This window comes from Anser brachyrhynchus, assembly GCF_964034855.1.
Source record: "Anser brachyrhynchus genome assembly, chromosome: 8".
Classification (NCBI taxonomy): Eukaryota; Metazoa; Chordata; class Aves; order Anseriformes; family Anatidae; genus Anser; species Anser brachyrhynchus.
This window is the reverse complement of record NC_137702.1, coordinates 21,019,706-21,035,095: the sequence shown is the minus strand read 5'-3', so window position 1 is coordinate 21,035,095 and position 15,390 is coordinate 21,019,706. Positions and strand designations below refer to the sequence as shown.

The following is a 15,390-nucleotide window of genomic DNA, read 5'->3' as shown; positions in this document are numbered from 1 at the left end:
CTGAAGCCGATGACTTTGTAAGGGACCATCCCAAAGGACTCAAATGTAACAGAAGCCTTCCAGTAACCCCTCATGCTATCTGCAAAGACCCACTCCCCTTCCTTCTGGCACCTGCAGAGTGTTTTCAGAACCTAGAACCAGCCATTAGACATTGATTAATTGATTGGACCTACTTAAACACACACCCCCCCAAAAAAAACACCAGCACACTCCTCATTCCATTTCTACCCCGATGTCTGAGGAATCTTCACGCCTTTTAGCACTGTGCTGCTACTATACAAAGGACTGAACTTCTTCATCCTTTAAAGATGCTTCAGGCACAAAACACTCGGTAGAGGAAGGAGACTGGATCATACATGGATGCGATGGCGATTCTGAGCCATATCCAGATTTATACAAAGAGATGCTGTGTTGCAAATAACCTGAACCCCACACTCGACCCAGTGCTCAGAGGTAATGACCGTTTTCCAGCTCTACGTTCAAACCCCCAGCTGAAGGTTGCATGAGGCTAGCTTCCCCTTGTAAATTCACCCTGCTCTTGTACCTCTTCCTAGGGAGGGAAAGCTGGCTTTGGGAGAAAAGACCCACTTTGGTTACGCATCAGGAGGTCACAGCCAGTTTGGTCAAGGCAGGAGATGGAGCTGCTGGCTCCCACGAGGGCTCGGGAGCCTCCTGACTCAGGGAGCATTGCTCTCAGTGCTGCCACAAGGCCTGAACATTTGCAAATCAAAGTTCTATTTTCAATTTTCTTTTGAATTTCCAGAACTCAGCAGGTGATTTCTTTCTTCTCGTCTACTCTGTGGGATGTTGAAGCAAAGTAACTGTGCAGGAAAGAGGCAACAGGAGGAGAAATAACAGTGCCAGGGCAGAGAACCTGCACGCGCTGGGATAAGCCAGTGTCAGGGAAAAGACTTGTGCAGGCCAGCTCGGCGGGGCCCTCTTGGCAGCGCGGAGATCCAGGCTCCCAGGTCCCACCAGAACAGGAGGAGCAGGTTTCCTCTGCTTTTGGCAAACACAAATGAGCGTGATTAACGTCTCCTTTGATGAAGGTCTAGTTAATTAAAGGGGATCTGTAGCTAGGGTGCAGTATTTCAGGTATTCTTAGACCCGCTGGGTTCTCCCTCTATGTAATACGTTTCCTCCTCTCTCGGGCAGGCGAGGCTGCCCCAGATAAAGGCAACCCCACGTCCCCTCTACCCCGGAGCCCATGCCACTCCTGCTCCTTTCCAAAGCCTGCAAAATATCAAGCATGCAAGGAGAAACCTCCCACTACTCCCTCTGTAGTGCTGATTTCTCTGATGCTTACTGCTAATGCCGCCAATCCCCTAAGCACCAACGTGCACCCGTTCCCAAATGTTTCCGTGCCGTGCGTTTTGCAAACGGACATCACAAAGCCCCCCAGCAGATCCCAAATCCCCTTTCATCAGCGTAAAATCGCAGGTGCTCATCTCCAAAATCCTCGAAGGAGACCAAGTGAGCCCAGCAAAGGGAACAAACAAGTCAAGAGAAAATTTCTTTCCTACAGCGGTAGGAAACAGAAATGTATAGGTCACAACCTTGCAGAAGCAGTCCTGATAACATCTAATTAGCAATCCTGCTGTGCTACTGCATTTTGTAACAGTAAATCCGACCAGACTAGGAGGGCAGAGGGAATCTTTACATCAACGTGATCATTTTCATCCAGTTTGGAAAGGGTTGTTGTACTTCGCTGCTTCGTGGGACTCCCCCCATCTCCAGAGGGAATTACCAACACCAGCGGTTTCTGAGCTGCTCCTGAAACCCGCGTCACTGCTTTTGGGAAACGATTTACAGGGGCAGCGCAGATTTATTTTATGTATTAATTTTTAAGTCTCAATACTAAGAATTGTTTGCTGCCAGAAGATGGGTGGAGGAGGTAAGGAAAGTTCACGTACCCAAGAGATTTAACTCGAACCAACTTGGACAATATGTTTGAGAAGCATTTCCTTCCAGCTACTGTAGATAGCTGTCCTTAACGTGCCTTTACCGAAGCAGCCAATTTTCCACCTCTGAGCACAATGAGATTTCAAAGCACACACGAAACCAGAGTATAAACAGACACAAACATCCACTTACCGATATAACAAAAGAAAATACGGGGCAAAAACTTGAGCTTCTCTATTTTCTGCCCGTTATATAAAATATCTTGGCATTTTAAACACCCTCCACTCCACCCTCCCCTTTTTTTTTTTTAATAAATGACTGCGTTATCCCAAAACACCCCGCTTAGCTGGTCTTTGCACCGTGCTCTGGACCAAAACCCGTGTCCGGGGATGGAGGGATGAGTGTGCCTGGTGCTACGGACGGGACGAGCAGCAGGAGGGAGCGTTGGCCTGGGCAGACCCGGGCTATGCCAGCAGAACGAAGCAAGAGCCTTCAAAACGTGCCTGAGGATCCCGTCACGATCAGCAGAAGTGACCGACAGAGAGGCAGCCCCGAAGAGCAAGGGATTAAGGCAGAGCTGCCTTTTTCGGGAGTTTGAGGCCGTCGAAGGCAGACCGTGCTGCCTCCACGCCGCTGGAGCCGGATGGTACCCTACCCCCAGCCCCTGACGGATGTCAAACTTATTTTTGTAAATCTCTGGTGATAAAAACCATGCATGGCATCTTGCTCATTTCCTCCTTACTACTTAGTTTGCCAAAAACTTGCAGCTCTGCTTTCCCTGCCACATCTACAGACCAGTACTGTTTGTTCTGCTCTTGGTGACTAATGATGATAATGCACATCTCTTTTCTTTGTAAAATCCTCCTTAACAGCAGTACAAGAACCAAAAATGATATTTTGTTACCCAGTTTCGCTAGGCCTGAAGCAATTAGACAAATGATGAACAGGAAAAAAAATCTATTTTCTTCTTTCCTGAACTCTCATGTGATTAAAGTCCATTAAAATGCAAACAGGCTTGAATTTTATTTTATCCATCAGTGGCCACACTCCACTGTCCCTGGGCTACGACTGTCTCCTTGGGAATCCTCTGCGCTTAAGAAGAGTCAAGCTCTAGGTTTAGGAGCAATCAGTCTAGTAAACCTTGCTAAGCATATATCTGTGTCCATATATATTTTATAAAGCCCTACATTTTTTATGTTGATTCCCCCCGATCATTGAAAAGTACACTCAGCTTCATGTTTGCTCATCTTTGAATAAACAAAGCGAAGGCTGCTGGGCATCCACAGACAAATGAGACATTACAGATGTAGACAAAACCTATCATTACCCCGAAAGCATTTCTCTTTTAAATTACATATCCATGCAGGAGTTATTCGGAGTGCAGATTGCTATGTGTGTGTTTAATTCAGCCAGGGCCTGCTGGGGGCTGGCTCTATGCTGTCACGTTTTTTTCCTCCACGTACTTGACAGCTCAGAAACGCGTGACTCGGTCAGGGCAAGTCCTTTCTATGTAGGGACAATAAAACTTTTTTCTTCCTCCTACATTTTGTAGTGTTCATTTCTCTCTGAATCCACGTGTCTGTTCCCATGTAGCTCTCCTACCTGGAGTCCTGCTGTTAAAATAAATCCACCTGCGTCCAAACGAGCGCGTGATTCCCCATCGAGCACGTTCAAATCAGATACCGCCAGCGCACGCTGCACACGAGTGCAGACTTTGTCCCCTACTGCCTCGGCAGAAAAAACCACCCATTTCGGAGACAGACGGGCTGGCGTTAGAAGCGAGAGCACAGAGCCCGGGAGGTCTGGGGGCTGAGGCCCAGTTCACAGCCTCACACATGTGCGCAGCCCATTTGTTTCGGTCACAGCCCAAACACCAATTTCTCAATTAGTGCATCGCAGCCATTCACTTCTTTTGTTAAAGTAACTCAAAACTCCTGCTGTATACAAATAATTTCCCTCAGACAAACCCAATGGCATCTTACGACCACATGTACAGGCCTTCACTTTTGTTTGTAGGCACGCAGCATTCACAGAAAGCTCCGAAGAAACCCTACAGCGAAGAAGAAAAAATAAATATGTATTTCCTGGAAAGATTTTCTTCCCTTCTGCAGCTATTGGAGTCTATCTAAGCATGAGCTAGCAACCTCTCACCATAACCAGGTTGTGCGGCAGCCTGCACAGAGCTCCCTGCTTCTGAATAAACCAGCTGAGAGCCACCTTGTTAGCACAGCTCGACAGCGGCTGCAGCCATCACGTCTCCCTGGGAAGGGGAGAAAAATAAGTGACGACCTCTGTAGTGGTTAGGGGGGACCCCGATCTGGAGGCAGCACGGGGCAGGGACGCAGCGATGCCCGCCTGGCCCCGCTCACGCTCGCCAGCACCTACTGGGCACCACGGAGTCGTAGGGAGGCACCCACCTGGTGTTGGACACGTACAGGACTTGTCTCTATAGCACCAAGAGAAAGATAATTCTGCAAAATGCTTTACTGGGGCTCGCCGGTTTGCTCGTGCCTTACGAGTCATACACAGCGCCTTCCCACTTGGTTCTCTGAAGCACCGGGGTGAATAGCCCAACCAGCTCCTTTCGATGAGGTTTTAATAGTGCAAGATAAATGAACCTGTTAATGCCTACCACCGCAGAGCCTCCGGGGCCTCACCTCCTGCCCTAACCCGCACCAGAGGAGCACTCAGCACTTCCCCACGTGCCGCATGCCTTCTGCGAGCCCTCCGGGTTAATTAAAAGCCTTTAGTGACCCAGGTCACCTCCGACACCGAGGAACGGGAAACAGGAGTCAACCCTGCACATGGCAGTGAGACATGGACATCGTGGTCAGCAGCCAGGAAAACCAGGAGACAAACATCTCGGTTCCTTCACAGCAGACTCAGGAAGGCTATTCATTTCTTTTCTGTTTCCTTCCAAAACTTCACCCTGTTTTGATTAAACGAAGTCTCGGTGTCGTTCAAGAAGGTGCATAGGAAGCTGCATAAAGGCAAGGACCGTCATTTCAAGACTCTGGTGGCCGAAACCATACTTGTGTGTGTATCAGACGGCAGCCGGGCTGACAGGAAGCCTGTGGCCACAGCAGCGCAGCCAGAAGCCAGCCCTCGCCAGACAGCCCAAAACACGCACAGCAGTGTTGCGACAAAGCCATCCCTCATGTGCCGGTGCAGCCAGGGCCGGCAGGAGCCAGGAGGTAGATGGAGATGCGGAGCAAGTATCAGAAGCCTGGCGGATTTTTCAGCGGTAATTCATCAAAACCCCATGCCAAAGCATCTGTGTCAGTCAGCAACTGGCCGAGGAGAATCGCTCCAGAAGTGACTGCATTAAAAAGGGGCTTTCGCTTTTCCTGGGGAAACGCGCTGAGCTCCTAGGTGCAGCTGGAAGAGAACTGCAACCCGCAGTCACCGAGCTGGGAGAGATGCAGCGAGCAGCCGGCCCTCAACAGCATCATCACCAACACCTGCGATGGTCTCAGACAATTATACTCAGGAGTATTTTGAGAACGGGGTGTGGGAAAGCACTTCTGTTCCTATAAGATACGCAGAAAAAGTTAGACATAAACTGAACGAGCAGGTCTGCTTACAGCCTCCCGCCGGACTTGGCAGCGTAGCTCCTTGCATTTCACCTAGAAACAGGGATTTGGCCGTGACGAGGGGAGAGGGATCTGAGAGCTCTGCAAATAAACGATCTCAGGAGTAAAAACTCAGATCTCACTGAAGGGAGGAGCCATAAAACCACAACACAGCTGATCCCCGAGGTCTCAAACCTACAGACAGCACTGACAGCAAAGCATGGCGATAGCTGACAACACTGCTTTGGAGCTGGAAAAACGCCCTTGGCTCGCTCCCTGCCCTCACATGCCACTGGCAGGGACTTCGCCCCTTTCTGCACCACTTCCCCCACGAGCAGTTTTGGGAGGGATGCTCCTACACCAGACGCACACACTAAAACGACCAGCATGCCCCCATAAGGAACAGAGGCAGAGAACACCTGCTCTCCAAAACCTAAGCCTCTTCGAAAACTCTCTTTCAGTCATTTTCTTCACCTCCTCTGTACACAATGTTTTCTGACTCCATTCAAACGAGCAGCCCTGTAACTAGTACAGCATTCTCCTGCCCACAGAGGACCAGATGTCTGGCTTCAGCTTCCCTCGTAGTAAGAACAAAACCACGCAGGGGACAGTTGGTTTCAATGCTAACATGTCAAGAGGTTCATGCATTAGCTTGTTATTTATGTAAACAGCTTCCTTTAAAACAAGTGATGTTTTACAGGATTATGAAGTATTTATTTCAGAAGAGCCTAGAGAGTCTTTTGAATAACTACCCCAAAGTATCAGCACAGAAAGCATAAGGCTAAATAAAACAAGTTAATTAGCTGAAGCAAGCGATCAAGTAACGCTATAAATAAGAGCACGGAGATAATCTTGTGCACGTTTGTTTACTTCTAACATGCCATTGCTTTGAGTCCTAAATCAAGTACTGTTAGCATTACAGATGTACACCATTCGTTATTTGGAAAAATGAAACAAAGACCTAAAACAAATACTTTCCTCTGGGTTTGTTATTTCAAGAAAAAAGGGTCAATGTGCCTAGGAAGTGCTGGTTGTGTAAGCACGCCGGCAATTCTCAGCTTGCACCAAGCTCCATTACGGGCAGCGCTGGGGAAACGCAAAGCAAGGAGCTCTGCCTGAAGACAGCTTCACCATGGCAGAACTTGCCCTCTGGCCACAGGCTCTAAATGCCTCTAAGAGTTACGGTTCCCATCTCTGGGGTGGCGGAACCTCAGAGTTTTCCAGGCGAGCCGAGCTGCTGTGCGAAGCTCCCCTTTCTGCACACTTCGACGGCTGTGTTTTACGTCTACCTTTAAGACAAATACAGCGTTTTGAGAAAAGTCCAACACCATTTCTTTCCACTGTTTTCTGCACGCCTCCCACGCCTGGGCTTGCTGCTCCATGGGGCAAAGGGCGAGGACAGGCTGCCGGGGCTGCCCCCAGACCGCGAGCTGCTCCTTCCCCGCGGGCTCTCGCGCCGGAGCTCCTCTTTCCGGGGACGCAGCAGGCAAGACGTGAAACTTGGCCAAAGACTCCCAGTCCAACTGCTCGCCAGACATAGCTCCTCCTCTGCAAAGCAAAGGCTGTTCTTCCTCCTCCGGCTGCTTCCTCTCGGCCCTGTCTGGCCTGTTATCAAAGGAAAAGCTTCTCCCACCACAACCCGAAATCTCTAGTTTGCTGAGAGCCCGTTCTCCTAATCCCCATACTTCCACTCCTTAGCTGCTTCTGTGAAAGCTGCATCTCTTCGAACCCTGTCGCCCTGCAAAGAACATCCAGGGGACATCTCTAGGACACACTTACCCTCCCGGTAATTCCCATGCACTAATTTCTCAAGACCAATGTAACCACAGGTAACAGTATTGCAAGCACAGGTTATCAGCACGCTCCACACAAGGAGCAAAAACACAGACACAGACCACAAGAGCAGCAAAAAGCAACCTGGAATGCAAGACTCTGCCGTTCCCTCGTCATGATTTCATGAGTCAGGAAAGTCCTCACAAATAAAAATGTCCTCAGTCATCCCGGTGGATGTTAATTTTTGGCTTCAGACAAAATGGTCTGGGATTAAGGAGGAGGAAAATCAACAGTCACAGCTGAAATGAGCACAACTACCTGCTCAGAGACGCCCTTTGTTAAGCATAATTAGCACCGGATGACTGTAATTTTATTAGCCTCAGATATTGTCGCTAATTGTTTTCTGTTGTGATCATAAACATTCATCTGCATAGCATTAGCCTATTACCCACAGTAAACGACACGGCGCTCGTGATGAACATGACACATGGGTCAAGATCTGAAGGAAATACTCGGGGGGGAGAAGTAGGATCCGTATCCGAAGCTGTGAAATGCCAGGAATGCTCCCCGGTGCGTCCCACCCCTCTGCAACTTTCAGTACACCACGTACCACAACATTTAGCCCCACGAAGACACACTACAGCTTGAAAAACAGACCGACACTTGACTGCAGACTGCTGCTCCCACAGCTGTAACTCTCCGAAAAACTTGGGTCATTTTGATGTAGCCTAGGTATAAACAGCTGTCCTGAAGCTGTTCTGGCAATTAAAGGTTAATGACTGCAAACACCGAGCCTGCACCTTGCAACGAAACGTAGGAACACAGCAGAGTGCAGATAAAGTGGCATTTACACAGCACGTCAATGGGCGTGTGAGTTACAGGGTGAGCTCAATTGTGTAGAGGTTCGCTAATAAAAACCCCACCAAAAATAAACTGCTCAACAGAAAAAGCGATCCGGGGGTGCAGGGGAACATGAGTCAGTAGGAGCACTTCTAAAATGAGAAAGCACTTTTGAAAACATGAAAAACTGAAAAGCTGCCTCAATGAGTAATAAATGCTGAATTCCCATTTCAGACAGAAGAAATAGTTTTGTGTTTGGGGAATCACTGAAGAAACCTAAATGCCTTGGCTTTGAGTTAGAAGTGTGAAAATGCAGATTCTCTCTATAGAAGTTTATATGGAAAGATACAAAACTTAGAATTTAATCAATTTAATCAATCTAGACTGTATTAAAAAGAGCACCACATTTGAGTAACTTTAGTGAACCGGAAAAAAAAAAAAAAAGAAGAACAATTCCAGAAAAGCAAGGATAGAAACTACACTCTCTCAGCCTAGGTACAAAAAACCTCTAAAATGATTTACAGCATAAAATTAAAATACTGAAGAAACAGATCTTCACCCAGGTGAAGAAAGTGAAGGAAATAATCCTGTGGGAAGCGTCACTATAAAAATCTCAAGTACAGAGCAAGTGTGGAAGACAAATGCATGTCAAATGCAAGAAATCAGTGTTTACCTTCTCCCTCCCCCAAGAGATACCCACTGAAGATACAGATAATTGATTCTACTGAAGAGTTATTTTGTCATCAATCTCCAATTAAACTTGCATTGCCCTGAGATCTAGATAAGAAGGAGCAGTGAAATACATGTTATCTGGGTAGTCTCTCACAAATCTACTCTTAACAGAGTTGAAGGGTCACTGGCAATACTCAGAAATAAAAACAAAATAAAACAGAGTGCAGCAGCTCACCCACGACCCTTGGATCCAAGGCTTTGAGTTGTCTGCACAGCTCCTTCCTTATCTCGTTCCTAAAGAGATCTCGGTGCGTTCGCAACCATTAAGCTTATCAGAGTGCTACTTCTCTTTCCTCGAGCTGGTACATCTGCTAGAAATTAAAGTGCTCTTTAATTAATGATGGTATAAATAATACCTTAATACTGAGCCCAAGTCCTTCTCACTCGGGGCTTTGCACATGTCAATTTAACCGCTTGTACGAAACGCCTGGGTGTGAGAGTGGTCAGAAGCCAGGGCATGTGCACCAAAAGCTGCTCCCAAGCAGCACAGAGGGGAGAAGCTGCAGCGTCCCGGGGGAGCGAGCACACACGGCTCTCCGCAGGTTCGGCATCCCTCCTTGCCCAAGAGGATGCCTGCATCAATCCAGGAGGGATTGCTGCAGCCAAGGAGCGATGAAGCAGCGTCTGAACATGCTTCCTAGACTGTGAGACCAACTGGAAAATATTTATCCAGATTTTTTTATTATTATTATTTTTTTAAATCCCACTTCCCTCTGCAAGCTGCCAAAAGAAACAACCAACCCTCTTTTGGGAGGTAACCGTTTCTTGAAGAAGGGAACTGCTCTGCCCCCGCTTTCCAAAGGTCAGCAGCAAACTCCACCGGCCGCTCCTCAAACCCATGCCGAGGTCCCACCGCCGCGACCCCAGCCCAGAGGTAAGGCCGAGCACACCAGGGCAGGCACGCGCCAGGAGGAAGACTTTCCTTTCTTCTTTTTAAGCTGATAATCTGCAACTATTTCAGAGGAAGTGGAAATGGTTTTAATGAAGAGAGTGAGTAAGGAAAGGGCTTGGTTGCTTGGACACAAGGCAGGCAGCATGCCTCCAGGTTCTCTTGGTTAAACTCCAAAGCATGCCTCTCCTCTCGGACTGTGTATTTAACACCCCAGGCAAGGTCCTCCTTGGTTCTGGGTCACAGCGACAAGAAATTCTGTCCAACCAGATGTTTCCCAGGAGACTTTCACTGCAGCCCTTCCAAGTTAAAGCATCCGCATGCTTTGGAGAAACCCCGTGGCTCACACTACCTCTGGGCAAGTCAGAAGTCTGGGTAGACCACGGGGTTTGACAGCCCAAGGATTCCCAAATCCTGCCTCTCGGACAGGAAAACAACCCATTTCCTTGGATTTCTTCCTGAACAGGAGACACGACAGACGAGTTACATTTCTCTCCCTTTCTGTCGTCCAGCTCCCGGCAGTGCCGCCAGCTCTCGGGCCCACTGGGGCAGGGGTGACCCAGCAGGGCCAACTGCTCCGGCAAGAGCTGCTCCTCCTTAGGGAACGATACATCCCGAGGCCAGCAACTAGCTGTCCTGTGCCTATAAATCCCACAAGGCAGCACATCTTTGGGGGCAAACGAGTTCTCTTAGAGCCCGGCTGTTGTCTGCTCGAGGAGCAGAGGGTAGGCCTTCAAGAAGCAGGGCCCAGCTGGTTCAGGAGATGTTGCAGGTGACTGCACTCCCTCGCTTCCCCAGGCACCTTCCCAGCTGTGACTTCCTCCCTCAAGAGAGTTTGGCTTTTACCTTGAGTCCCATTGTTTATTCTCAGTTCCTGAACTGCGAGGCTCTTTGTGAAACCAGCTTTGGCTGGCTCGGGCAGAGGTTTCGGGGTCCAAGAGCCAGAAGGCTCCGTACTTCTCCCAGAACCGACATACAGCATTTACAGCGCAGCGGCTTCTCACAAATAATCCTTTTCCACTGTTCACTTTTCATGCTACTAGAAGCAGAGACCCCAGCAACCTAGCTGACTGACAACTCGTTTGAATTATTAGAGAACCATTTGGTATCAAAGTGTGCCAGGACCAAGAAAAAAGCAACCACGGCATGCTCTGCCCTTCAAAGATTGCACGATTTTAATGCAAAATGCTCATGTCCTATAGAATACCTTCCCAATATAGCTTGCTGACGTATACTGGTGGGCGGAAAGGACCAAACAAACCATCCCAGGCAGCTCGCAATAATAACTCTGCCAGGAGCTCTCAACAACAGTGGAAGCCTGCAGTGGAAATCCTTGTTTCTAATATCAAACCAACCCCTTAACAAAGCTGTCTTCAAGAACAGCAATAAAACAATCCTCTGTCTTCATTTTTTCCATGTATGCCACGAGATCCAACAAGCATCATCAAGCCAAATTCCAACCGAGCAAGGTCGTGGAGGAATACAAATCACACACTGTATGTAGGTGGTTTGAACAAACCCTGGGATGCTGGGGGAGATGGTCCTTCTTAGTTATTCCTCCTCTTTGTCCACTTGTTCTTGTTTTAGAGCAGTGTGACTGCTCCCAGCACCGAACATAAGCCTGTAAGAGACAATCCACTGTGGCTGAGACCCAGTACCCACGTGGACAGCGTTTCCTAGTAATAACAGCAAGATGAATTTATTTATTTTTTAATATGGATGACCTGTCCAGCAGTTCTAACTAGTTCCAGATGTTATCAGGTTTTAATATGATAATCTGGAGGACTCTGGAAAGCACTGAGGTTTTGGGGAGAAGGGAGGTTTATTTTTGCTTTTATTCTAAATTTAACCTTTGCGTTTTTTTCCCCAAAGCCTCTGCAGTCACTCAGTTCAGACTGGGTAGCCCATGAGAAAGTTGCACAGAAGACCCTAGAGAACAGAAGGCAAATTCCACCCCCCCCCCCCCCACACACACACTTTATGAGCATTGTTAACAGCAGGGCAGATTTAAACGGAATCTCGGCCTGGCATCCTGCTGACCTCAATCCTGGCTGGCTAAACCTTCCTAACACTGTCGTCCTTGGCATCTAACATAGAGCAGACATCAATTTAGCTGATTGATTACAAAACTCTGAATCTGGTATGAGGAAGTAGATCCGTTCCACTGCCTTGAGCACTGGTTAAAAGACAGCTTTATTTCTCTTTCTGTCTCCCCCTAGTACTCCATTTACAGTAGCAGGCTTGATATATCCATCAGTGCACGACAGCTCCTCCGAGGCTGCTGCGCTCGCAGGACTGCGCACACCACACACGCAGTTCATTTTGGAGAGCAATGCTTCTGCTTCCTCCAAGACATCTGTTTTAAAGGGACCTTCAGGTTTTTAAGCACATGCCAAAACATCACACCACTTCCCTAATCAGGAAAGGCCTTTTTTTTTTTTCCCTAGTCATTTTTTTAAAATTAAGGTAGAACAGCAGAAAGTTGCACATCTCATGTTAATAAACACCAAGTTCAAAACCAGTTTAAACAACCGCGGTGTATCCCAAAGAATAACTATAGACACCTGTAACACAAGGAGAACAACACAAAACAGAGCCCATTACCTGTGATCGGATCAATTTGATTATCGTCTGCCTTCCACTCGCCTAGTGACTCACTGACAGGCTCCCCTCTTCGATTTATTATCCTTGAAAAGCCACTTGAGAGAGTAGAGAAGATGCCACGGACGAAATAGCCCTGCTGCTCGCAGTCCACCGAGCGCACGGCTTGCAGAAAGGGCTTTGTGCTCCTGGCCGCAGAGTGCGGCACGGGTTCGGACAGAGAGCGGTTGAAGGGAACCCGCAGCGACCTCGTCTTTGCCTGGAAAAGCATCTCCGCTGGATCTTTGTGGAGATGCTCAGTGCTGGTAGCATCCACGCTTGCAGAACTTTTGACAAGGCTCGGATCGTTACCTTCCCCTCTAAGACTGCTGGAGCGCGCTCTTTTGCTTATCCTCCAGGGAAGCCGTGGATGTGTCTGCCACCTGTATGCTCCGAGTGCCTTCTCAGGATCCGAAGTCGTTTGTTTATTCATCTTCTTGCTTTTCATTTGGTGGTACCAGTGATACTCCTTCAGGGTAGCCGTGCCAGCATCTTGTTCCGACAAGGATCTTCTAAAGGTCCTGGGAGAGAGACTATAGTACTTTTTAAAAGCACTCATTTTCCTACTCTTGAATTTCAGCTTTTAATGCCCAAATCATCCTCTTCACCGCTGTGAAGGACAGCAGAGGCTCTCCCCGAGGAGCATCAACCCCAGCGCCAGGTACTTCTACATGTCAGCAAGAGGGACAAGCCCTCACCTACAGCAAGCCGCCCTCCAACACCACGCGCAGCCTCGCCGAGCCTGCTGCCGCTTCCTGCATTGTCGCCCTTCTGCACCAAGCTCTCAGGAAATGACTAAAAGAGCCCAGCCATGAAAAGCCACAGTGGTGTTCTGCACCAATCACACTTCACTTTTCTTCAGTCGACATCAAAGATTTGGTTAAAAAAAAAAAAAAAAAGACGACCGTGAAAGTCCTTCACTCAAAGTCACACCGAAGTCTCAGAAAAGCGGTAAAATTGCAATAGTCAAACTGAGAGTAATGCACACGTCCTTCAGTTAAGTAGTAATGTACGCCAAATAGAGCAACACACAACATAAAGACAATTCCTAGAGTTGATATTTACCACGGGTACGTTGGATCACTTAGGAACACCCCAGAGTTTCCTTTTAGAGAGAAGTAAAATACCCAGACTGCTCAGAACTGGGTGCTGGAAGCTTCACGGAGCAAGGCAAAGGGGGGAGAAGAAATGCTGCAACTTAATATAGTGAGAGTGTAAATACACCAAAGGGAGAGAAGTAAAGGGGAGGAGAAAAAGGGCAGAGAGGGTGGGTGGGACTTCACCAACCACACACCGAAGCAGAGATTGGGAAAGCTTTGAGGCATGATCCGCTGGCAAACAGAACTTGACAGTGGGCATATTTGTCTTTTTTCTTTTCTTTCTTTCTTTAAACAAGAGAATAGGGTTTTGTTTTGATAAATCTAGTTGGAATAAGCAGGGTGGAAAAAATAATCCTATCTGTTTAACCAAGAGGAAAAAAAAAAAACTTGCCTTCTCTACAATTTAAGAAACAGCTGACTATTTTAAAATCTCATAAAGAAAATATCTGCTGGTGAACTCAGACCATGCTTGCCAAGTTTCAGAGCAGAACACTTAAATCTCAAGTCTACTCAAATCCCTGAAAATAGGGGGTTTATAATGGAAATGCTGACAGACCCTTGGCAATCAAGTGACAATGAAAACTACTTCTCTGGTTAAATAAAATGATAATCTGGTCTGGCAGACCAATAAAGCTTAATCGGCCCGCTATGGGATCTCGCCTTTAAGCTTCGATGGCATTCATCAGCCAAAGCACATTCCTGACAGTTGCAGATGCAAAACTTCCTTACTTCTGAATGCACAGGGAAAAGGGTGTCACTGCTCCCTAAAACAAGGCCGCAGTTACCCAAGACCTCCATCACGTAGAGAAATAAGTTCTCTATTCAGCAGCAAGCTGCGTTCCTCACATTGAAGCAAGAGAAGTGGCTGTGTAAAGCTGCCATGCTCAAGAAGTTACACCCACCTCAGACGCCTGAACAGCTCGGACACTGCAATACAAACTCAGCACCGAAAACACCGAAGCTGACTCTCCTGCTCTGCAGGCAGTCGTGCTGCTCAGCGCACGTGTCCTCAGTGGCAAAATGTACCTGAACAAAACGCTGGTGGAGAATTCACCGGGAAAGAAGCGAGCTGGCTCTTCTCCAGGCAGACCAGGAAAGACTTCTCTGTTTCTCGATCCTAGGGGCTGCTAATCCCCCCTTGAGGCAGCCCACCTGGTCCCACGGACTTGTATGGCTTGAGGTCTTGTAAATAATTCCTGATGTGACGCTCACCCAGTGCCAGCAGTGTTTCTCCTTCCTTCCTCGATCCCTTTCACCGAGCACGGAGGCCTGCGGGGCCTTGCCTCTGAGGCAAGCACGGCGCTGAGGAGCTCGACCTCAGCCGCGGCCGCTGGTGCTCGGTCACCCACCCCTTCCAGCAACAGGTCCTGGTGTTCCTTGGTGAGCCTTTGACCTCTCAGGAGGCAGCAGTGCCTTGAACAAATGCTTTGAATTAGTCAGTCTGGTAAAACAGGCCTTATGGAACTTCAGAAATAACTACAAATAAACCCGACAGACGACAGTGTGGTTTGCTCTAATGGCACAGGCCATAATAAGCCAAGAAAACTGAGAACGTGAGGTAGGTTTCTGGTCAGCCCTGCAAGCCTCGCCTGTGTGAGTTTCCACTAGCACATCTATATGGACTTCTGGGAGCGCCGAAGGGCAGGGGAGGACAGAAAACAGAGACAGGCACTGCAGTAGCTCAACTCCTCCCGGGATTTGCTTGCTGGAGATTTTCAGCATGCTTTCTAGCTGCTGCTGAAACACAGCTACCAAGCTGAGAGCTGATACAAAGCACCTTTTTGGCAACGGGGTTCGGAAGCACTTAGGTGCTCCACCAGGGGACTCGGTATGACCAACAGGAGCAGCTCGACTCGGGTAACTTGCCACCTGCTTTGGCAACGTTACTCTGGCACGTGGATTTAGCCCAGAATGAAAGCTTGGGTGGGATGTCAGCCTCTGC

The 15,390-nt window shown here is 48.3% G+C and overlaps 1 protein-coding gene across 12 annotated transcripts in view; it reads right to left on the bottom strand.

Moving 5' to 3' along the window:
* The window catches only part of RASAL2 (RAS protein activator like 2), a 178,531-nt gene that overhangs the window by 110,718 nt on the left and 52,423 nt on the right, over positions 1-15,390 (bottom strand). For 2 of the 12 annotated variants that reach the window (XM_080603475.1, XM_080603483.1), the window contains exon 1: positions 12,313-13,377. The exons of 7 other annotated variants lie outside the window; for them this stretch is intronic. In XM_080603475.1, the coding sequence (XP_080459601.1) occupies positions 12,313-12,907 (595 nt within the window). In that variant the 5' untranslated portion in view covers positions 12,908-13,377. Of the gene's footprint in view, positions 1-12,312; positions 13,380-15,390 lie in introns of those variants that run through there. 3 more of the 12 variants (XM_080603482.1, XM_080603484.1, XM_080603485.1) reach the window with 2 other exon arrangements.